The 23,589-nt window shown below is 36.5% G+C and overlaps 1 protein-coding gene across 6 annotated transcripts in view; it reads left to right on the forward strand.

Annotated features, from left to right (window-relative positions):
- brsk2a (BR serine/threonine kinase 2a) overlaps positions 1 to 23,589 on the forward strand; it is a 209,318-nt gene that overhangs the window by 167,152 nt on the left and 18,577 nt on the right. Inside the window, exons 13-19 of one of the 6 annotated variants that reach the window (XM_057330552.1) lie at positions 6,004 to 6,064; positions 8,760 to 8,967; positions 9,071 to 9,119; positions 12,505 to 12,628; positions 13,964 to 14,144; positions 15,648 to 15,737; positions 19,315 to 22,218. In XM_057330552.1, coding sequence (XP_057186535.1) covers positions 6,004 to 6,064; positions 8,760 to 8,967; positions 9,071 to 9,119; positions 12,505 to 12,628; positions 13,964 to 14,144; positions 15,648 to 15,737; positions 19,315 to 19,337 — 736 coding nt within the window. In that variant the 3' untranslated portion in view covers positions 19,338 to 22,218. The other 5 variants (XM_057330553.1, XM_057330550.1, XM_057330551.1 and 2 more) reach the window with 5 other exon arrangements.

The following is a 23,589-nucleotide window of genomic DNA, read 5'->3' on the forward strand; positions in this document are numbered from 1 at the left end:
GTTCACACTAATCCTTCAAACTTTACCGTTCTGCCCACGGCGGCTACCTCAACGCAGGTATCCAGAGAAACACCCCGCGAGAAAGTAGAAAATGCACGATGTTGTCTTTTATTCTTTGTAGCCTGTCAGCAGGAGGGCAATACTGTGTTGTTGTATTGAGGGACTGACTGTTTGTTCAACTTTACCACCCGCTGCATTAAAAGTGTGTGTTTAGTAAAAGCCTGGATATCCCAGACACCAACCGCAGAGCAAAGAGGAAAGGCCGTGTCTGACCCCCAACCCGTCAGATGCCTCACAGAGGTGTAGTCACCAAACATGCAGAGATGCTTTTTCCTTTACAAACCTTTTCAACAAGACCCTTCAACTGACCTGAACCATATTGGACTGTCCTGAATAAAACCTTGACAGAATTGTTTTACCCTCGTTTATTCACCATCGGTTTAAAACCTGTATATCGCTGCTGTCCTTCTGAAACCTCGTATCTCCATATTTCGTGATTTTTTTTGCTATAAATCATTATTATTAGTCACCCTTTATGTTTGTCACTGGATTTTGCAATTAAAAGTATTAAAAAATGCTCAATTTTCTTTTTTCAATGTAAAATGTGAAAAAATGTCAACTTTGACAACAGAGAATTTAATCATTTCCTGAAAAACAGCAAATTTGGACATGCATGGTTTCAGAAGGACAGCAACGATATGACTCTTCTGTGAAACACAAGAGAAGATATTTTGAGGAATGTCTCAGTGGTTCATTCAGTGAAAGCCAATGGGGTCCAATGTTGTTTGGTTACGGACATTCTTCAAAATATCTTCTTTTGTGTTCTTCATTAGAAACTAAGTCATACAGGTTGTCACGAGACATCAGAGTGAGTAAATGATGAACGGATTTTTTTTTTACATTTATAAAAATTATTTTTGGTTGAACTATCCCTTCACTTTGAATTCCAACTAGTATGCAAAACATAATTAATATAAAATTTAAAAAAATAAAAGAATACAATTTTATTTAATTAAATTAAATTAAAATACTGCATTGATAATGGTAAATTAGGAAGTGAGCAAATCTGACAGTATTGGGAGATAATGCAGTGTCACTAATTGGGTTAATCTACAAAAGACTTTTAGAGAATATATAACAAATGTAATCGAAAAAGCCGAAAATAGAGTATTTCTAAAGATTTTTTTAAATGCCATTAAATTAATAAATAAAAATATCAATTACTGTACATTTTATAAATACATTTTTCTTTTGGTTTAAGGTAAAGTATGGCCCAGACATTTCCCAGACTGTAAATGCATATTTTGTATGTCTACCAGAAACAGCTCCTACACCAGCTGGAAAATACCTATTTCAATATATTTCAAGTGACGCTCCCATCCTGATCTGAAGATATATATGCAAATGATCACTTTCTATATCGTTGATCCTCCATACATTCCGTTTGAACCCACAGATGTATATCATGAAATTAAGTTTAACCCCCCCAGGCAGACTAAAAATGAGCAGCATATATATTTATTTGGCGATCACTATCTTATTTCAACTCCATTTTTCCATACAAACCTTGAACCCTCACCCTTTCACCTCATAACAGCGGGTGCCGATCCTCCAATTCATTTCAAAAGCCAATTTCATTACACCCTTTTCATTCCCGCTCGAACGGCCAGACGTACGTCTGATAGCGGGATTGAAATGGGGAATTGACTGGAGATGACCCGAGACTGACATCTGGAGATTCCACCTGAGGATCTCAAGAAGACCATATAGCCAAAATGATTGCGTTTCAACAGCTGTATGCCTAAAGAAATGGGAATCTATTGGTTGACTGTCTAGATAGTGTATGAATACAACTGCGTGAAACAAATACTAGTATTGCTGTTTCTTTAACTAATGGGTACAATTATGCAACAGTAAACATGTCAGATGCTACTTCACATAAATAAGATAAATTTGCATTTAAAAAAATGCGTGCACCATATTGAAACAAAACCGAATTGTGTGGAGGTTGGCACCTGCTGTAAAATAACAGGAAAGCTCTCTGCACCTTTATTTGTGCTTAGATACAGAGGAGGAGTCAGAGTATCTAGTCAGTTTTTTCCTTTTTTTTCCTTTTTATCTAGTCAGTTTTTTTTGCAGTAGCATCCGCTTCGTCAAACGTTATTTGTATCACAGTTTCCTGCTTGCTCAGAGTTTGTGCTTTATGAACTAGAAACAGCGTCAGAAACAGCCATTGTGTTGCATCACAGGAATTTTTGATGCTGTTTTTTGTTACATCTGCATCAATTCTCAAGTGGGAAGGAGCGTGAGATCTTTAAAGAGAGATCAGTGCAGAAACATTTTTGAAAGTTAGATCTTTATGTCAAAGTGGTTGGTAAGAAGTGTAAAGTGAAATAAAATTAAATAATAAAAAGTCAAATCAAATCAAATAAAAAATTATCCTACAAACGTTTTACTTGGGTAGCAATGTAAAGATCTAATATTTTATTGTATTATTTTTTGCTTTCATAGATATGTATGATATATACTAATTTGATAATGGTTTGAGAGAACAGTGTAATTAAACAAATAACATTTTAAAAATCAAAATCATTAATGTTTATTCAATTATACATTACATTATTAACTAATTAATTTTAATATGTAATTTGCCTTGTGAGACTCTATTTATTAATTTTTGGCCTTTTTATAGTTTTTTGTACAGTACAGTGTAGAGAGAGGGGTACAGGAGCCGGGAAAGGGCCACGAGCCAGGATTTGAGTTTTTTGCGCAACATGTCAGAGCCCAGTCCACTACACCACCGACACCGACTGCGTTATATTAATAATTGTTATATTGTAAATGTTACATGATATATTTTCTTTTTGTTCCTCAGTTAAAGCATAACTGGTTGTATGACTGCAGTGTGGTTCACTCTCTGTCTTTGCCATCTTTATTCTGCCCATCTAATCCTGTTATACGTTGGGTTTTGTAAGCATTCATGCTATTCCGTTCTTCGGTCCACTCTAAAAATCCTCACAAGCACTCCAGATCGTTCTCAAACCCCTCTTTAATCCCACAAAACCCTACACTGACTCCAGAACAGCCCTCTGTGCCAAGGTACTAGCGCTTAAAATCACACGGGTTATGATAATATTAACGGCATCATCAGACCACCTACCCAAAAACTTTGTTCAACACCTTAATACAAGTCATCTATTCATATACATTCATATACATTTTCACACACTGTTGTCCATGAATGAGTTATAGATAAACTACACATGGCTCCAGATTGAGTCTGTAATGTCAAGAATTTAGGTTAACGTTATTACAATATGCATACATAAAAGTGCTTCAAAGTGTGTATCAATTTTTAGAAGTTCCGATTTTTCATGTAGTCTCTCAATTATATGAGCTCATAAATCCTGCATTCATAATTATTAAAGAATGAGTCACAGGGTGAATCTGTTTCAGATGTGGCGCATAACACCACAGGACACCACAACCTTACTTAAGTATTTTATCTTGACTACTATTGAAAGCTCTCGGGATTTGCACAGAATCTGACTAATATAACTTTCCCTTCATCTAATAATAATAATGACTTTACAGTAGCTTAACTGGTAAGACTTTAGCAACTCCAAGGTCATGGGTTTGGTTTCTGGAGAGCAATGCAAAACTCGTATAGGATAGTACACTGAGCTCCTGTTTAAATCCATCACATACAATGACACAGATTTCCCCCGAATTAACAAAGAGAAACGTCTACACATCTGCTTCTTTCTTCGTTCACTCCTACATAACTCTGGAATAAAGGATGAGGTATTATTAGCCTCGGCTGGGTTCGGTCTGCCCGTTCGACAGTCATCACAGCTGTCTCAATAGTCCAGACACCCACACACAGAATGATGCATACAGCCTTCAGGTGATATAAATAGAGATATTCATTTCATCATTTATCATAACTGTTATCTGTTGGTCTCTGATTATAAGCTCTGTGAAACTATAAGAGTTTTAGAGGCGTGGGCACAAACCTTCTGTGTTCTTGGTGTTGTGCTGAGTGCTTTGAGGCCCGGAATGAGGAGACCGTTTTATTCCAAACACACCTGATGACCATCCTTGAATATAGATACAGAATAGACGATACATTTGTTTTATGTGTCATACTTCCAAGAAATTTGCGATAGCGTGTACTGTAAATCAAACAAAATGTGAATTTCAGTATCATAGTGGGGTTAAAATTCTGGATTCCTCATAAAAAAACGTTAAAACATGGTTATTATTGTTAAATAAAACTACCAAAATAATTTGTTATTTGAAATCAAATGAAACATTGGCCTAAATATTATTTGAAAAGTTGTTTTTGAAATACAGTGAAATAAGTTTAGGTTGAGGCGCTAGACTGGTATAAAAAAAATCTAAATCAAAACTAAAACTGAAATATTGTATAATTTTTATATGAAGAGTTTGGTTCCAAAATTTTTTTTTTTAAATCATTTTTTTTATTATGTTATCGTGTTTTATTGTGTTAGTTAGCTGTATTTTTTTAGTTATTAGGGCTTAAATCAAACCAACTGCTGTTTGATTGATATTAATTGGAATGCACAATTTTTCATGATTCTCGATGATGAGTTATCTCATTTTGGAACCAAACTCTTCAAATATACATACAGTATATATAATTAATTATTTTATTTAATTAATCCCATCATAACCTATTATTATTGTTGTTGTTGTTGTTGTTGTTGTTGTTGTTGTTGTTATTGTAAATAAATAAAATATAAATAAATAATCAAATTAAACAAAAATGAACATGGAAATAAAAGCTATTCCAATTACAACATTCTGAAATATGAATTTGACCAAAATTGTTATGCTGGTAGTAATTTGTAACAAAACGTTAGTATTAAACTAAGAAGCAGTGTCATATGTAAGCATTTTCATGAGTGGTCTTATGCTTTTTAACCCCATTGTGTATCAAAGCAGCAAGCTTTCACCATCTGGTACCATCATTTTTTTTTGAAAGGGGAAAGACAATCATGTCATAAAAGATGGAGTAATGTTGGAATAAGAAGGATAAAGAGCAGCTGTTGTCAGTGATGTTGGGCGGCCAACATCTCATCTAATGAAGACAGATTGAGAGCTCATAATGTACACTTGCTGCTTTCTTGGACACGATTGAAATGTTCGATTGTATCTGTGAGGACATCTGTTGTCAAAAACACCTGCCGCTTTTATTGGCTTTTATCAATAAAAAGCCAAACGTCCCGTAAATATAAATCAGTTTAGACGTATAACAGAGCTTTTTTTAGATGAAGATTTACATATAGCAATTTTTGGTGTGTTTTTCCAAAAGAGAAAACAATGTACTTATTAAATGAAAATACTTCATCAACTTTTGGGAGCTAAGCATGCTCTCGGAGAACCACAAAAAGGAGTTTAGTTCCAACCCTGTTTCAACATTTTTGCAATGTTTTTCTTATGTTTTTTTGCAAAGCTGTAATACTGTATTTTTCACACACATTCGTTTCTTGAAATTCGGATATCTGTCAGCTTTTTTGACACTTGTCACTTGTCTCTTATATGCATCCAATATATAAATCCTACACAGTTATTTTTACAATTAATAATGCTAAAACATGGTATTATTGTACATTTTCCATGCGTTTTCTATCATTTATTTTTTCTCTCATTTCTAAACTTTTTTTGTCTTGACTCTCTGTTCCACGGTGTATTTTCTGTTAAGCTTCTTTGCACCAATGCAAAATTTATGAAATACCTGTAGAAATACGATTGAACTGTCTGTAACCTTAGAGTACTCACTTTTCCACATACCTTTTCTTAAGTTACATAATTATCAGGTTTTTGGAAGCATTCATTTAATGTTTGTTTTGCTTGTTCACCTTCACAATAGAGCGGATCGTGTTCTTAAACATCAACGCTCACATCGCCTTCAGAGTTTCCTCTCTCGGCTGTAAGCAGCATCTGACTGTGTGTGTTTTATGATCTGTGTCTCTACAGGTCACGGTCCATCAGCGGCGCGTCCTCTGGTCTCTCCACCAGCCCCCTCAGCAGCCCACGGGTGAGTAAGCTCCGCCCCTGAACGTCTGCTACTCTCTGTCCACCAATCAGCACTCATCTGCTCCCTAACCTCCACGGCAACCATCAAACACTCACAGAAAACATTTTACACATCACATAGAGTACAAGCATGATGATTAGGATCATTTCCAAAATGAGAATTATGTGGGTAGTCTATGAATGTATCGTCTATATTTAGGCATTTAGCAGATGCTTTCATCCAAAGCAATTTAGAAGAGTGAGGAAAAAATCAATCAATCAATGCAAGAAGTGCTATAACACGTTTTTTTATCAGGTTTTTCAGCAATGTTAAACAATACCTGTTGAGAGAGGAAAGCTTTTTTTTCCTCAGTCTTTTTAAGAGTCGAGCATTTAACACAAAATTTATGTTATTTTATTATGGTCAATGATGCGTCTGACGGGACTGAATTAGGAAGATTATGATGCGTATCATAGAACATTTTTGGGGTAGAAAAATACTGTTTATTTTGAAGGTTGAATGTAATGTTTTGGTGACCATTGAAAACTGCATTGTATTGCATCGTGGACTACTTGTTACTCTTCTGGTTGTGATCTTGAAGTAAAATAGAAAACATGGATCAGAGCTGTGATGCTGTGGTCAGCAAGATGCCTTTGACATGTTTCAAGTAGAGATTTTCGCTCTCTGAAATATGTCCTTCTAGCAGGGGAAGAAAACAAAGCTTATGGATGAAATAAGAAAAGGAGTGTCTGATAGTTTGGTACAGTGTGAGGTAGTTTAGGGTAGCATTGCATTTTACATCTTGTAGCCAGTCACTTTATTATCTCACATGGGATGCGTCAGCTGTCCAAACATGACTGAAATACGGTTTTCCCACAGTCATGGCAGACCTGCAAATGTCAGGGAAATGTAAAATTGAACATGAAAAACAAACAGTCATGAAAATTGCTATAGTGAGGATACATTTTTCTATTAATGCAATGCTTTAAAATATTCTGCATGCTCGATATTGCTGTTATAGACTGTTCTAGCGGGAACAACATTAACGTTATGCAAAGAATCAATATCTGTTGAATAATTTAAATTTAATTTAATTCAATTAATATACAATATAATATTTATATAAATGAGATATTAAATAATTTGTCATATTATAACCAAACACAGAAGTTAACTTGGGCCAGGCGTGTGCGTTCGATGAAACCTCTTTACAAACTGATGATTACCAAATGTGTGACTAAATCATCATTGTTACTCCGTTCGTTCATAAAGTTATGACCAAAATAGAAAGCAAGTTGGAGACGAAAGAAGTTCTTGTTTTATGAAGATATACTCTGAAACCCTATCTTCCGTTCTCCTCAGAAATCCCGGCTCAGGGAAGTCTGTGGAAAATCCCACAGCTTTGATTAACACAGAAGCTTCGGGCTAAACTTTCGCACTTGGCTTGTTTAAGGCGGCTCATGTATTACAGAGACCTTTCCCTAAAGCGTGACAATGTATAGAGACGATTTACGCAGGAGATTGGTTTAGAAGTTCATGTTTTTCCTCAGATTTCTGACATTCTGTACCCCACAAGGGACCTTTTTCAAAAGAAACCAAAGATTTGGGTTCATGTTGGATGTAAATTAAGGATTGCTTGTTACGTTTGTGAATTTGTTTGTGAAGTCGGATTCCAGCTGTGAAAAAAAGATTCACGTTTGAAGTGGTTAGCGAACAGGTGTTTGTGACGTTTAGATATTCAGACTCTTCATTTGATACCCATAGTTGCTCATCTTACTACGTTGAATTTATTTTCCCATCATTGGTTGTGCATCTGAAAAGACTTCTTTATTTGCTTCTTGCATCCTCAGCTCACTTGTCTTGGCTAACTGCACATTTTTTGCACATTTTCTTTCTGCTTAAATGTTTCCTTTCCTTACTTGATGTGATTTACCCATAATTCTTTGTGCCGTTCCTGCGTACTTCTCTGGTTCCTGCCTCCCCAAAGCCTGTTCGAAAGTTTTGCGTCCCGCCTAAGTCCACCGAGTTGCTCTTGTCCCCCAGTTCTAGCATCACCGACTCCTTAACACCAGATTCAAATCATAGCGGGACAAAAACCCCAACTCCTAACTCATTGACACCAAATTCAAGTCAGAGCGGGACAAAAAACCCAACTCCTAACTCATTGACACCAAATTCAAATCAGAGCGGGACAAAAAACCCAACTCCTAACTCATTGACACCAAATTCAAATCAGAGCGGGACAAAAAACCCAACTCCTAACTCATTGACACCAAATTCAAGTCAGAGCGGGACAAAAATCCCAACTCCTAACTCATTGACACCAAACTCAAATCAGAGCGGGTCAAAATCCCCAACACCTAACTCATTAACACCAATCCCTATATCTGAGTCTCTCCTGCCCTACCCAAAGACCCTAACCCTACCAGCAAAACCCAAAGACAAACCCTTAAAATCCACTCGATCCAACCCTCTACCTCAGACCGAGCCCGAACCTGTTTCCACGGCCAAGTCGGAACCTTCAAGTCCATGTAAGCCTCACCCGCCCTGTATACCCGGGAGCCCACTGGTATGGCGTGCTAACCCTGCCTCCAACACCCCCCCTCAGTTGTCGGCTCCCTTCAAGCCTATCGTATCTCTGTCGCCCATCCGTCTACACCACTTCCACCCTTTACCCGGCTCTGACCAAACCACCAAATCTATCCCCACCATACAGGTGACCCCCCACCCTTCTCCAAGAGGCAGTCCTATCCCCACCCCCAAAGGAACACCCGTCCACACGCCTAAGGACAGCCCAGCCGGGACGCCCAACCCAACGCCACCACCCAGTCCCTCCATCGGTGGAATGCCCTGGAAGACACGCCTCAACTCCATCAGGAACAGCTTTCTGGGCTCGCCGCGCTTTCACCGCAGGAAAATGCAAGGTAGGGTGACAGAATTCCTAAATGTAGGAAATATAGGAAAATATCGCCGCCGTTGTATATGAGAAAAATGAAAACATTTACACCTCTCTTTCATTCTGAACAGTTCCCACTCAAGAGGAAATGTCCAGCCTGACGCCAGAGTCTTCCCCAGAGTGAGTACACACACATACATGTTGCGTTTTATTGGGACATAATGACTTTTATACTGTATACACGGTACTTTATAACCCTAAAATGACCCCTTACTACTAACTTTTTTATTACCATGTATCAGCAAGACATGTTGACCTTTGTTTGACAATTGAAAGGTTGAGTTGTTCAAAAATCACACATTGTGCCAACTTTCCCCAATGTATTGCACAATTGGGGTAAGTTGTCACAATGAGACCTGCCTTTGAACAGCCTATTACAAGCTTTTCAGCAAACTGTACACAAAGATGTTCATGAAACGGCACAATAGAAATGTTTGTTTTGTAACATGCCAAAATATGAACCATTGTTTTATTTAACAAATTGTACATGTATCAAATCTAAAGCACTTAAAATGCAACAGCTAGTCCCAATGAAAATATGACAACAACAATTTTCATTCAAATGGTCTGTGGAAGGGTTGATTTCTGCCAGGTTTAAGACAACTATTGGGACTTTTGTCCCATTCAGTCAAATTCATGCTGAAAAACACAACAAATTCTAGCTGTGAAACACCATCCTGTGAAAAATAGGAATTACAGGCTTTGAACAATACTTTCCCAACCACAAAGCTGATGTAAAGCAGCCTTAGCACATCAGAAATCATTGTGACTTATGTCGCCGTCTGTTCAAACGTTCTGTTTCTTCCACTCTAATGAAACTGTGTAAAATGTTTCTGTCACTGAGGCGAGTCTCAGCAGACAGGAGTCAGAAACTTCCTCTCCCACACCGAGCCATGCTTCATCCGCCCCTCTTTTGTTTTCTATTTTGTCGTTCATAACTTATCCCCCTCGCTCTCGCTCTCTGCGCCAGCTGGATAAGCCTCGCCGTTCTTCGCTTTCGCTTCTCATCATTTGCCATAAATCAGCGTCTGAAGGCGAAGTTTTGACTGTTTGAACATAAAACAAATGTTTTGTGGCTCAAACTTGACTTCCGGACCTGTTGAGTAGTTTTAATTCAATTTAATGCAATTGATATACAATAAAATATTAATATAAATTAATATGAACTTAAATTAAATATAAAAATATATATATATATTATAACCAATCCCAGACCGGAAGTTAACTTCGTGCCAGGCGTGTGCGTCTGATGAAACGTCTATATATAAAAATATCCATCCGTCATAATTATCCAATTGACTCCAGTTAATAAAATGTATTCTTAAAAGAAATTATAGGTGTGTGAGAGAAAGCATTTAATATGTGTATCATATTTTAAAAAATTGTTACATCATATTCAACAAATATGCAAATATGGTGACACGTTGGTAACTTAAAATTTCTTTCGTTCTCATGGGTCTTGTGACAAAATTCATATAACAACTAGTCTCTATACAAACGAGAACCAATGAGATTTTACAGTAAGCTATCAATGTGTCGCCATATTTGAAGGTGAACATGGTTGTTTTGGTATTGATTTTTCAAAATAAGCTTTCCAAAACGTTTGGAATGGCATTAGAAAAAATAAAATACTAAATATTTTTTTATTTCTGTGCAAACTATCCCAAAATTTGTTTAACTAAAGCACCCAGGGTACCACCCTTATAGTAATTTACTATACAGTAGGCCTATAAAATTAGTATAACAAGATGTATGATGTATGACAAGGTTAAAATCATTTACTGTAATGTGAACAAAAACTGTGCCTAAAGTACAAAAAAATATTCTGCAATGATTCTCCACAGACGATAGACATAGTCAAAAAAACAACATTTTGTACAGAAATATACAAAAACGTAAGATTGCTTTACAATAAAGTGACATATCGTCGCTGTCGGGCGGAAACCTCCTATGTCCAAATTTGGTCAATTTCATATTTTTTCACAAATCGATGCTATTGGTCAGTCCCCATGTGGGTCTGTTATTTTTACAAATTATTAACCAATCTAAAGTGTTGAAAATAGCTTGAGAGCAAATCTCTTAACTCCATTGGACACTTCAACTGTCTGAGCAGTCTCGTAACTCCACCTCTTCTTCACTCCGCAAGGGAGCTTCTCGGCATTACGTCTCCTGATTGAAAGTTTTTTAGACAATAACGAGTGAAAATAGTTAGGTTAGATACATTTGAGTAGGTCTGTTTTGTTAAAAATCGATAGCTGTAATGCTTTGGTGCAGAAGGAAGCCTTTGAGCCACGAAGGTAAGTTTGCGAGCAGATTCGGCTAATTTCCTCCTATTAGACAGCCTAGTCAGCTCATCGTTTTTTGTATTACATCACTTATAGTTCTTAAACCTTTAAAATAGAGTTTATGAAGATGTATGTAACCACAGTCATTAGCTTTGGTTAACTATTGAAGCCTTTTCTCTTGTCAAGAGGCTCAACGCGACCGCCGACTTTATTTGCGTGCAGATTAATTTCCGCCTATATTAGACAGCCTGTTTAACGTTTTATTTTGGTATTGCATCACTCATAGCTCTAACGTTTAAAATAGAGTTTAGGAAGATGTATGTAACCACAATCATTAGTTTTCATTAGCTCTTAAAGCCTCGTCTCTTGTCAAAAGGCTCAATGCGACCGCAGACTTTGATGAACACTGCTGGCAGCAGCGACGTCTGTGTCCGTACCATTCTTATCAATGACAGCGTAATCTCGTATCTCCCTGCTCCCAAGTCATAAACCTTGTATCTCCGATTAAACATGGTTTTGGGGAAATGTTGTGTTAATGTTGGTACACAACAGTATATGATAGCAATATAATGTATTATACCAACTTTAACGATACAATGTTTAATAACTCAAAAAATATGCTGTTTTTTTAATTTCCTGAAAAATAATGGTTTTGGAGATTCTAGTATTCCGCCCGTCAGCGACGATATGCAGTATACTATAAACATATAGGATATGTATAGAAACATGTAATGTATACTAAATTTTAAATAAAATGTTAATAAAAACTTAAACATAAAACTTACACCAAGTCATAATGTGTAGTTTGTAGTTGCCACACTAAATCTTCACAAACCGTCGCATTAAATGAATAGTAATGGAAAAGTCACAGAAGATGGAGCCGTTTCTGAATGAGAACTAGTCCAAAATGTTTTTTTTTTTTTTGTAGCTTTGAGACAAGAACGTCTTGAAAGTTCTTGTATGACTTAATTAGACTTTTTACAACCATCTAAACGCTCAGGATGACCTGCGGCAAAGTTCATTGTATTCATTTATGGTAGACATATACTGTACGCTCCACTGTTTGCCGTTCCTTCTCATCTCCTCTATTATGAATTATTCAATATCAATTTATTTTGCATAAGCACCATATGATTCATCTTATTCCAGGCTGGGATGAAGACTGCTCTCTTGTCCCCGAATGACTTAACAAAAAGTTCCAACTCTCACTCTTTCTACAGGCTTGCCAAAAAATCCTGGTTCGGCAACTTCATCAGCCTCGAAAAAGAGGAGCAGATCTTCGTGGTCATAAAGGACAAACCGCTGAGCTCCATAAAAGCCGACATCGTCCACGCCTTTCTTTCGGTAAGCAGTCTCTCTGTTGTCTTGTTTCGTAAATGGGAGTTATTAATATTTCAATATACTGTGCTACACTTTCCCCGCTCTGAATGGATTGAAAGACTTTCACTATCGCTGTGTTTTTACATTTGCAAACACCTTTTTGATTTGTGTTTCAATTCTGTAACATGCCGGCGATGTTTCCGCACCCCGCCGCAGCTGACACGTTCATTAGAGGTCAATGGAAAATCAACCTAGGGCACGGATCATTAGCATATAGATGTTGTGCCTGGAGAGATTCGTTCGGGAGGAAAAGTCGGTGTGCTGTTAAGATCTGGAAGTGGTTAGAAATGTGTTCCTCGCTTCCAATTACTCAAAAGTGTTTCGAATCAGATCGTACACAGTTAATGTGGCTTTTTAATGGGACGATAATCTCCTACAAAGTGCGTCCGATTGACAGGATTTTTAGTTTATCCCAAAAGAAAATTCATCATTTATTCATCCTCATGTCATTCCAAACCTTTATTTTTTTCTGAGGAGCACAAAAGAAGATATTTTGAAGAATGTCGGTAACCAAACAACACTGGACCTCTGTTGACTATTACTGTATGAACACAAAACCACGGAGACATTTCTCAAAATATCTTCAACATATGGGGCCGGTTTCTCCGAGGGGGTTTAAAACTAGTCCCAGACTAACTTAAATGTTAGAAGTGTCTCGATGGAAAACAACTTTCACTGACTATTTTAAAATATTGATGCACGCAGTAATGTTTATTTTTTAAGTATGTTTTTAAGAATAATTTAAATGGACTAGTCCTGGCTTGAGTTAATCCCTGCCCTGGAAACCGCCCCATGGAGTCATAAGAGTCATATACACGTTTCGATTGATAGGGTGAATAAAATATTTTTTGGAAGACGTTATCCTTATCAGTTAAAAGTCCAGTTTGTGAAATTTGGTGGCATCTAGTGGTGAGGTTGCGAATTGCAACCCCGTCTCAGTCCACAGCTCACCCCTCCCTTTCGAAGCACTATGCCGGCTGACACAGAACAAAGATGTCGTTGTGTTTTCGCTTCTTTGCCGAAGGAGATAACGTACAGGTATATCTACATACCCACGTTTATGTAGATAGAAATAGCTCAATGTAAGGTACTGAAAACATAGTTCATTATATAAGGTCTTTATACACATCTGAACACATAGTTATGTATATTATATTTCATTTCTGTCACTAGATCCTCCTTAATATCACACATTGCACCTTAACATTTTTGTGCTTTCTGGTTTTATTGAAAAAATAAGTGTCACGGTTTTGATTCTAAGGTACATTGTGTGAATCAAACCCTTTCCTCTTTCTTCAGATACCCAGCCTCAGTCACAGCGTCATCTCTCAGACGAGTTTTCGGGCCGAGTACAAATCCACCGCCGGTCCCACCGTCTTCCAGAAGCCCGTTAAGTTCCAGGTGGACATCACCTACACCGAGAGCACAGCGGCCACAAAGGAGAACGGCATTTATTCAGTCACCTTCACTTTGCTCTCAGGTAACCGCAAGCCCTGTTGTTACATCACTGTATGTTAAGAGCCAGTCAGCAAAGCCTGTAGATCATGTACATAGTATGTAATGAATTAAGAAGCATGTAAAGAGGCGGAAGCGGACGGTAGTGTTTATGTAAGAAAGCGGTCCCTTTGACTTACTTGCTCTACATGAATCTGTTCTTCTCCCTGTTCTCTAGGGAACAATCCTCAAAAACATTCTCAGACGTTCTCAGACAACCCACTCGCTCCCAAGACATTTGTTTTAGCCAAATAGCCTCTTAAACACACTGATTATCCCATCAGTAAAATACCCAACAACAACGTAAGATAAATACAACATCTAAAAGACATTATAGTGTCGGCTAATGCATCATTCCGCCTTATTTTCTCCCATTTATATCCATTACGCCTCTCAACAGCAGCTCTTATCCACTTAATCCGGACGTTAACGTAATGTAAAGGGTGTTAAATAATGTCGTTGTCCGTCACGTTGAGATAAAAACGACTTGTGAATTCATGACAGATTCTCAAAATGACTCAAGCTACCACAAGCTTGTATTTGCAGATGCGTTTATCCAATCCGTCCTACAAATCAGAGCATTCAAGGTGCATTTTATTAGTCAGCGTGTTCCTTGAAATTGACACGTGGCATTGTTATCGCCATGCTTGACGTTTGTCATCTGTCTTTATTGGCTTTTACCTTTTATCATTTTGGTTCTCAAGCCAGATTTGTCAGAAAACTTCATTTTTGTTGTCTAATAGTTGGCTTGTTTCAATTGACGTGGTCTTTGTAACTAATGTAAATAATATTTAAATGTGGAAAAATAAATGTACTGTGATATACACAGTTAAAAATGTAAGCAAAATAATTGTTTACATAAAAAACCTACTAAAATATACAAAAAAATAAATCTAAAATGAAAGACTGAAGAGTGGAATAGAAGATTGAAATTAGGTAAAAAAAATGAAAAATAAAAACATCTAAAACTAAGAAAACTTTAATAGGTTTTTCTATTTATTGTCATATACACGGTTAAAAAAGTAAGCGAAGAAATTGTATATGTAAAAAACAACTACTAAAATATACAATAAAATATCTCAAATTAAAGACTGAAGAGTGGAATAGAAGATTGAAATTAGGTAAAAAAAAATAAAAAAAAACTCAAATTAAGAAAACTTTCATTTATTTTTTCTATTTATTGTCATATACAATGTTAAAAAAGTAAGCGAAGAAATTGTTTGTGTAAAAAAACCTACTAAAAATATATAATAAAAAATCTAAAATTAAAGACTGAAGAGTGGAATAGAAGATTGAAATTAGGTAAAAAAAACCAAATAAAAACATCTAAAATTAAAGACTGAAGAATGATTAGACTTATTTCTGGCAGACAGTACTTATTCTATACTTTCCATCGCGATACAAGTAATCTATTTCTTTTTACAACTTTCAAACTGACTGTCACATACAGCAAATGATGACGCTGTCTGCATGTCATGTTTCATCTCAGGTCCAAGCCGGCGATTTAAGCGGGTGGTGGAGACTATTCAGGCGCAGTTGTTAAGCACAAACGATCAGCCGGGTGTCCAACAGCTGTCAGGTGAGTACTGCCACCCTAATCCCCCCTGAACCCACCCTGACCCCCTCATCCCCTTCACGTGCCTGTTTATACCCCTGCTTCCATAACGCATGACCCCCTGCAACACATCACTACACGACATCACAATATTCTCCACAATTCCACACGATCCCGCCCTGAATCCAACTCACGCTGACTCAAAGCTCCGAAGAGATTCACACAGATTCTCTTCAGCCGCTCCTCTGCTCCATTCCTGAAATGACATTAGCAATAAAACTTGTCCCAATGTTGTTGTTTAAGCTTCAACTTTATTTTTGTTGATCGATGAATCTGAGCTGGTAATGGAAAGGTCTTTTTTGGTAGGAAAAGCTTTTAAGGCCTGTTCACTGCAAATATATAAAGTTTTCAAAATTGCTTTTAAAAATAAGAGAATTCACACCACGACTATAACAATAAAGAAACAACGAAATGACCATTGAAATCAACTGACAAACAAACTTTGTGTTTGTAATGTAAAACTGCAGCACGCAAGTTTAGAATAAACATAACAATATCGTACGTTGCGCGTGGATGCTAAATTAGTTCTCGCTATAGTTATTTTTCTAGTTTTCGCTCTTGTTGCGAACTAGCGTTTGCTTTTTTATTGAGCTTCAGTGCAGCAGGATTACGTTTTAAGAGGTATATTGTACATTTATTTAGGAAATGTATTTCTGTATTTATATTCCAGTATAAATAGTAGGCTATAAATAGTATTCTAGTAGTGTTATAGTTTTGAGCCTCAATAACTTGATCATGTGGTTTGTTATCATATCGAACAAACACAAATCTTAAGTGAAAAAGCAAAGAGAACACATTCTCTCAGCCTCATACAAGATGCTGTTTGACCGTGTCCCAACCATCTCTTTGATAACAGCGCCCTCTGCTGCTGTGATAGATGAACAACATCAGCATATTCACAGTGGATATAACTGAAGGTTCAAGGTTTTGAATGTTAGGTAATAACACACTTGACAAAAAGTTTGACCAGTTTGACAAAAAGAAGCTTATTTTAAAGCTCCATACCTGCAGAGAAAATATATTCAAGGACAGTTGATTTTTAACTGAATTAATAACTTAATAAATGTAACAATTTAAATGTGTAAAGGTAACGTTAGTCCTTGAATGCATGAATGATGAATCAGCTTGGTCAGTTTATGTACAGTCAGATCCAAGCGTCTTAGACCACATCAAAAATAAAGGGTCATTTTTTTATTTTCAAGTTTTTTATTTGAAATGTCAAGTGTCTATTTCAACAGAACCAAACCTCAGGAATGACATTAATTCACCCAAACAGTGTGATGTGAAAGACTGTGAGAATGCAAAGATACATCAAAATTGTGGAAAAAATCATGTGTATTAATGTACTAATATCGTTAGTTAATAAAAGCATCTTTTATTAGATAATAATATTTAAGAAAGAGAGGTGTGTTTGGTTACAGAAAGACATCACAGATACTCTCAATATAATAGAAATGTCTCTCTCTCTCTCTCTGTCTCTAGGCTGTCTCTCTCTGTTTCTCCTTGTGTGTCATTTACACACACATCACATTCACTGCGATCATTCAGTGTTGTGTGACCTACTGAGTGACCTCGACAGCACTGCACATGAATGACACATACTCAATAAAGTCACGATACTCACTCGTCCTTAAACAAACACCTCAATTACTCATTTAATACTGTAAAAATGTGGAGGTTATGGTTTTGTGTGTGTGTGTGTGTGTGTGCGTGTGTGTGTGTGTGTGTGTGTGCGTGTGCGTGTGCGTGTGCGTGCGTGCGTAGAAAAACATTCTGGCCTTTCTGGTATTATTAATTTAATTATATTATAATAATTCTATTTTTATTTTAAATATTATATACATTACTGTTCTAAGTCTTAGGGTCACTCATTCTTTATTCATCTTTTTCCACATTTTAGACTAATTCCATAGAATAACAAAAGAATAGCACAAATGTAACTATGAATTGTGTAACACAAATATGGTCAAAATAAGTTCAAACTGTTATATTTTAATGTAAAAAAGGAGTTTCCATCTATTCTAAGCTCTTATTGACTGCTTTTTCATTGTTTAGTCTTACAGTACTCATGCGTTTTAAAATCATTTTTATTAAATACAATTTTCGTTTTGTAAAGAATTAAATGTATATGTTGGCACAATTCTATTTTTGTCTATTAAACTCATTTAAAACATTTAAGCATGCCTTCAGATCAAAAGGTTTTTATGATCATGATCAAAATTTCTGTTAAACGGCCCTGCATTTTTGAATGTGTATTTTATGTTTATTATCATAATAAATAAGTTATAGCATTTTTCTTCTGAAAATAAGCGCACACGGTGTTATTCATTAAGGCTTTAATGGAACTCCTCTAGGTCTTGTCTAAGATGAAAACATCTGGCTGTGCGCTTGTTCATTAAAAACTGCTCATTTGCTTTATTTGGCATGATGAAGAGTGCACAGAGCGTCTCTGATGACATGATGCACTCATCCGGTTAATAATCCTGAAAAAGAATTTCACAAATCACTCGACAGTACTTATTTCTTGTAGATTTATCCAGTTTAAACAATGTTTTTGTCTGTAAACAGACATCTGTCAATGTAAAACCAGTAAAGTGTGGTAAGATTCCTGCAGCTTCTGTTAAATATACCATTTAAAACACTGACTTTGCTCTTACATAAACCCCTAAAACACATGTTCTTTAAGCCACATCCACATTAAAGTGCACCCATCCTTTTACAGAAACAGTTAACCCCAAAAATAAAATGTTGTTGCAGAACACAAGAGAATATATTTGAAGAATGTTGGCCCCCATTGACACAGAACCACATTTTTTAGACCTTTCTCAAAATATCTTCTTTTGTGTTTAACAGTATACAGGTTTTAAACAACCAGTGGGGACAAATAATCAACCAATCACAACTGCTCTCAAAATTCCCGGTAGTCTTAGTTTGATCATCTTCCTCTCTTTCTCACCCCCTCCTCTCTTTTCCCCTCTCTATCCTTTTCTCCTTGTGTAAACCATTTTTTCATTTCTCTGTTTGTTCTCTCTCTCTTTTCTCCTTTTCTTCCTGTCGGTGTACCTAGGCAGCCCGTTGAGTAACTTCTTTGACGTAATTAAACAACTTTTTTCAGACGAGAAGAACGGCCAGGTGCCTCATCCACCTGGCACGCCCAACAGACACCCGCCTAACGCCCGTCACCATGAACCCCAGCCTAGTGACTCTAAATGCCCAGCGGGCAACCCCAGGGACAATGCCAAACTGCTGGCATCTGTCGGGACACAGGAGCAGTCCTAAAACTTTACCATTCAAGCTTTTTCAAACACAACTACATACTCAAATAAAAAAACATGATATTAGAGATGGAATTTATATTTGGATAAACTTTTGTATGATGGAAATACTGTTTCACTGACCACACATATTTCCCCTTCATTGCCATATTCTTGTGCCAGACCCTCCCCGGCTTCCCTGTTGTTTCTTCTTCTTCTTCTTCTTGGTGTCTTTACTATTGTCTCTCGTTTTCCTCACATCTGTGACGGCTTGTTTTCGCTGCTAGGAATTATCCAGAAAACGTATTAAAACTCCGCCCCCAGCTTTCCTGCACATCCCGTGATGGACATTTATTGACTGAGGGCACTTTTCATGACCAACTTGCAGGTTACCATGGAGAATGACGCTTCATCCTTTGTCACACTCTTCCCAACCCAGGCTCGCCTCTCGACAAGGATTAACATTCAGACACATTTGTTCCCATTTACCGACTGTGTGCTCCCCTGCCATCATCTCAGCAACCTAACCTGTTCACACCTACACAAACACAGGCTCTGTTCAAAAACCTAGTGCCCTGTCTGCTGAGGTACCTCAATCCAGTCAAACTCTAGGACACAAACAAAACGTATCCTTTACAGAGAAAGCAATCCCATAATGCACTGCAGAAATTCCATAATGCAATGCAAAAAGTTCTGGTACAAATAAATCCATTTATTTGTACCAAGGCATAAAGTCTGAGAGAATTGTTGATTAATAATTTAGATTAATTTAAACAGAACAATATTACGGAGCCCTGCATATGACACGCAGAAAAAAATAGTCAACGGACTGAACTAGTAAATTGTGCACATGAATGAGTAAATCATACCAACAGACTTCTGAATTGTGCCCAGAAAGGAGTAAATTAACGGATCGAACTAGTAAATCGTGCACATGAATTAGTAAATCGAAGGAACAAATTAGTAAATTGATGGAACAAATTATCAAATCGTTCACACAAACTAGTAAATTGAGTAAACGAATCAGTAAATCAAGGGAACAAACTAGTAAATCTTGCACTTGAATTAGTAAATCGTGGGACCGAAGTTGTAAATCTTGCCCACAAATTAATAAATCGACGGATCTAACTAGTAAATTGTACACACAACTTGATAAATCGAAGGAACAAACGAGAAAATCATGCGCACAAATGAGAAAATTTAGGGAATTCGTTTTTAAATTTGCTCTCAGTTTACTTTTCCCATCCATGTCATGTGCAGGGCTCCGTACAGTTTCATTAAATAATAATAATAATAAAAAAATGAAATATCTGTATTTTTATGTTGTTAGCTTAGCATTAAGCTAAAGCCAAACTCTGGAATCAATAGACTAGGTAGGCAGTAAACATCTCACTAGGTTTTGGAATAGATCAGTCTGATCTCACAGACAAACGTAAGTATTTAATCAGGTGGCAATTTCGTATTCATTTGTACAATGTGATTTTTTTTTTAAATAATAATGATTACAAAAAAGCATGAATAAATAATGAAGCTGCTCCCCTAACTCCACCATCATTGGGGCAAAAGCAAGTCGCACTAAAACGTACAAATGAGATTGTACGAATTCATACCAGTTAGCCACCTCGTAAAATAGTTACATATTGCCGTGAGTTTGTGATGAATAGACACCCTCACAATTCCAGAAGTAAGCACACACAACTCTTGGACGTTTGCACTCAAATTCACGAAGACCAGAGAAGGAAACGGAAAGTTTAAAGACAACTTTGAGAGTTTGTCCTGAGGGGATGTCGAACTGCAGATTGTATTTTTTTCGTGTACATTCTCTTTTACTTATGATTTTTTGTTTGATGAACTTGATCTTGAATTTATTGCTGCAAAAGGACTGAACGTGACTTTCAGTGCATTGGGGATTCTGAATAGGGTGGGGTGGGGGAAAACAATTGAATGAATTTATCCTAATGAATGAATCTCTGTTGTACAAATTGAACATAATTCTGTATAAATATAATGTCTAGATGTGGTTTAGTTATGTTGTAGACTGAGATTTTAAACCTTGTGTTGTCTGTCTTTATTATTTTCCATCTTCTGTATTTATTACGTAATGAAACAATTTGTTTCTTTTAACTTGTTCATATAGATCCTGAAATTAATTTTTTTATTAGTTTTTTTTCCTCATATCTCACTACCAGCAGATACAAAAAATGTTGAATACATTGTGGATATTTTTGTATTTTTCCTTATGTTTTATCTCTGTACTTATTTATTACCATTCATTAATATATATATATATATGAGAACTTGAATGTTATTTATTTATGACAATAATGTGTTTGTTTGCATCAGGGCAACAGAGTTTTCTTTGTTGAAAGACGTCTTTCTTACGTCTTGATTTATGAAAGTACTGTGGGATCTTTCTTTCCTTCTAGCGTCAAAAAACAAAACAAAAGACTGTGTTAAAAACAAACAAACCAATCGACAATAAAGCAATTTTAACAGTTATTTAAGAATGTAGTTTAGCCTCTGCTGGGAGGGAATGAACTTCTCGATATCAATGTCAGCTTTACATCATTGTTTGTGTACAATGGATGAGAAAACAAGCTGTTCTTGGATCAGTTTTGATGTATATATGCTCTTCTGGCTGTTCCTGCTCTTTGCTTTGACTTGTATTTCTGTTTGCATGCACGCGTTTTATTTGCATGGCTTTAGCGTAACGATTTCTCCGAGCTGCTTTCCTTCTGTTGTTTATCTGAGAAATGAAGAACGCTCGCCTTTACCCCTGTTTTTACCTCTGTTACTCTCTCTGCACCGTTTGTCATTTTCTTTCCCCTCTTGACACGTTTCCTAGTATCTTATGCACTAACAATTTGTGCCAGAAGTGATGCCAAACAGAAGGCGTCGCTCGCTCGCTCGTACCGCAGACATAGTGTTTGTTTATGCTTTATTTTGTCTGTACTGTGTACCTTTAAGAGAAAGGTTTTGAATGTTTGAATGACCCCAGTTTACAGACAGCTTAATGAAACAATAATGAAGCAATACCTGTTTGTTAGATTTCCTATTTTGTACAGTTGAACAAAGCGAAAAATGTTGTCCATAAAGAGTAGGAACATGCATTTAATGATGTAAAAATCCCCTTGTATTATAACTGTTAGCAATTTCAGAGAGAAAAATGAATCAATAAACTCATTCAGGAACGTCTGTGTCTACTGTTTCTGTGAGTGCTCATGTTTGTATGTTTGTAAAGATGTTTGAGTGTGTGTTACTTTAGTTTGTACAGTATGCCTATACTGTATGTAAGGGGTGTGTGTGTATATGTATATGTTTGGGTTAGATGTGCAAGGTGTTGTAGTGCTCCGGTACCACTTGCCGCTTGACTTCATGAGGGCAGAGAAATTGTGAATGGGATGGGTGGGGTCGCTAATGATGTTGTTTTGTTTGTCCTGCTGTTGAAAATGTCTTCTAGTGAGGGGAGATCTGTCCCTGTAATTTTCTATTATTATATATAATTATTATATATAATAATATAATATTATTATTATAAATATTATATATATTTTAACCAACTGTGCTGTGTTCTTTGACCACTTCACAGACTGGGTCACATAATAAAAAAATTATATATTAGTCAACAAAAGTCTATTGAATATTTTTTAAAGCCACCAAGTAACATTCTAAACAATCTACTTAAAACGTAAAATCTGTTTGATACCATGATTACCATGGCTAAGCCAAAGCAAATCACATAAAGGCCACCAGGTAAATGATTAGTTGGGAGAAACCGGTGGTGCACAGGTACCTATGTAATCTGCTGTGAAATAAATCAATATATGAGGTATGAAAACAAGGCGACATATCATAAGACCCACCAAAGCCATGCTTTAGTAGTTAGTGTGTTCAATTTAATGCCATGCTAGATGCTACACGGATCAGCCACGAGAGTGAATTAAAAGCATAAGAAGCAGTCTACTGTCGCGGTACTTTGAATTCATACGGTGATTAGTCTGAGCAGCGCTGCACAAAGTCATTTTTCAATGAAAATTTTCAATTGCGCTTTAACGCGAAACAACAAACTGTCATGTATTCATGTACACAAACATGAGCATTCATGTACGGTTGGCCTAGGGCTACCAAAACGCTCAGACATTGAATATTTCAGAACACCAGCCCTCCAGGAATCTAGTTTGGGACCAGTGATGTAAGGGCTTCCTTTATATAATTCTATTATGGCAATTTACAGCAATTTTCCGATTAAGCAAAGGATTAGGATCTAGCAGATTGAGCAATAAATAGCAGGAAAAATAGCTTTATTTCTCAAGAGGGGAGGAAAGTTGACATTAGCTATAACAAACAAAATGCAAAACTCTGTAAAAAGGCCCAAATGAACTGTAAATGAGAAGCTTATATTTTAAATAGAAATGTAAATGAATTAGCCTAGCTACTACTGTATGTCATTAATTTATAGAACATTTTATAAAACATTAATTTTTATTTCCTTTAGTTATCTAATTGGAACTATTAAAATATTTTTTGTGCTTGGGTGATCCACTTAAGGGTACACTGTAAAA

This window comes from Triplophysa rosa, linkage group LG3 (assembly GCF_024868665.1).
Source record: "Triplophysa rosa linkage group LG3, Trosa_1v2, whole genome shotgun sequence".
Classification (NCBI taxonomy): domain Eukaryota; kingdom Metazoa; phylum Chordata; class Actinopteri; order Cypriniformes; family Nemacheilidae; genus Triplophysa; species Triplophysa rosa.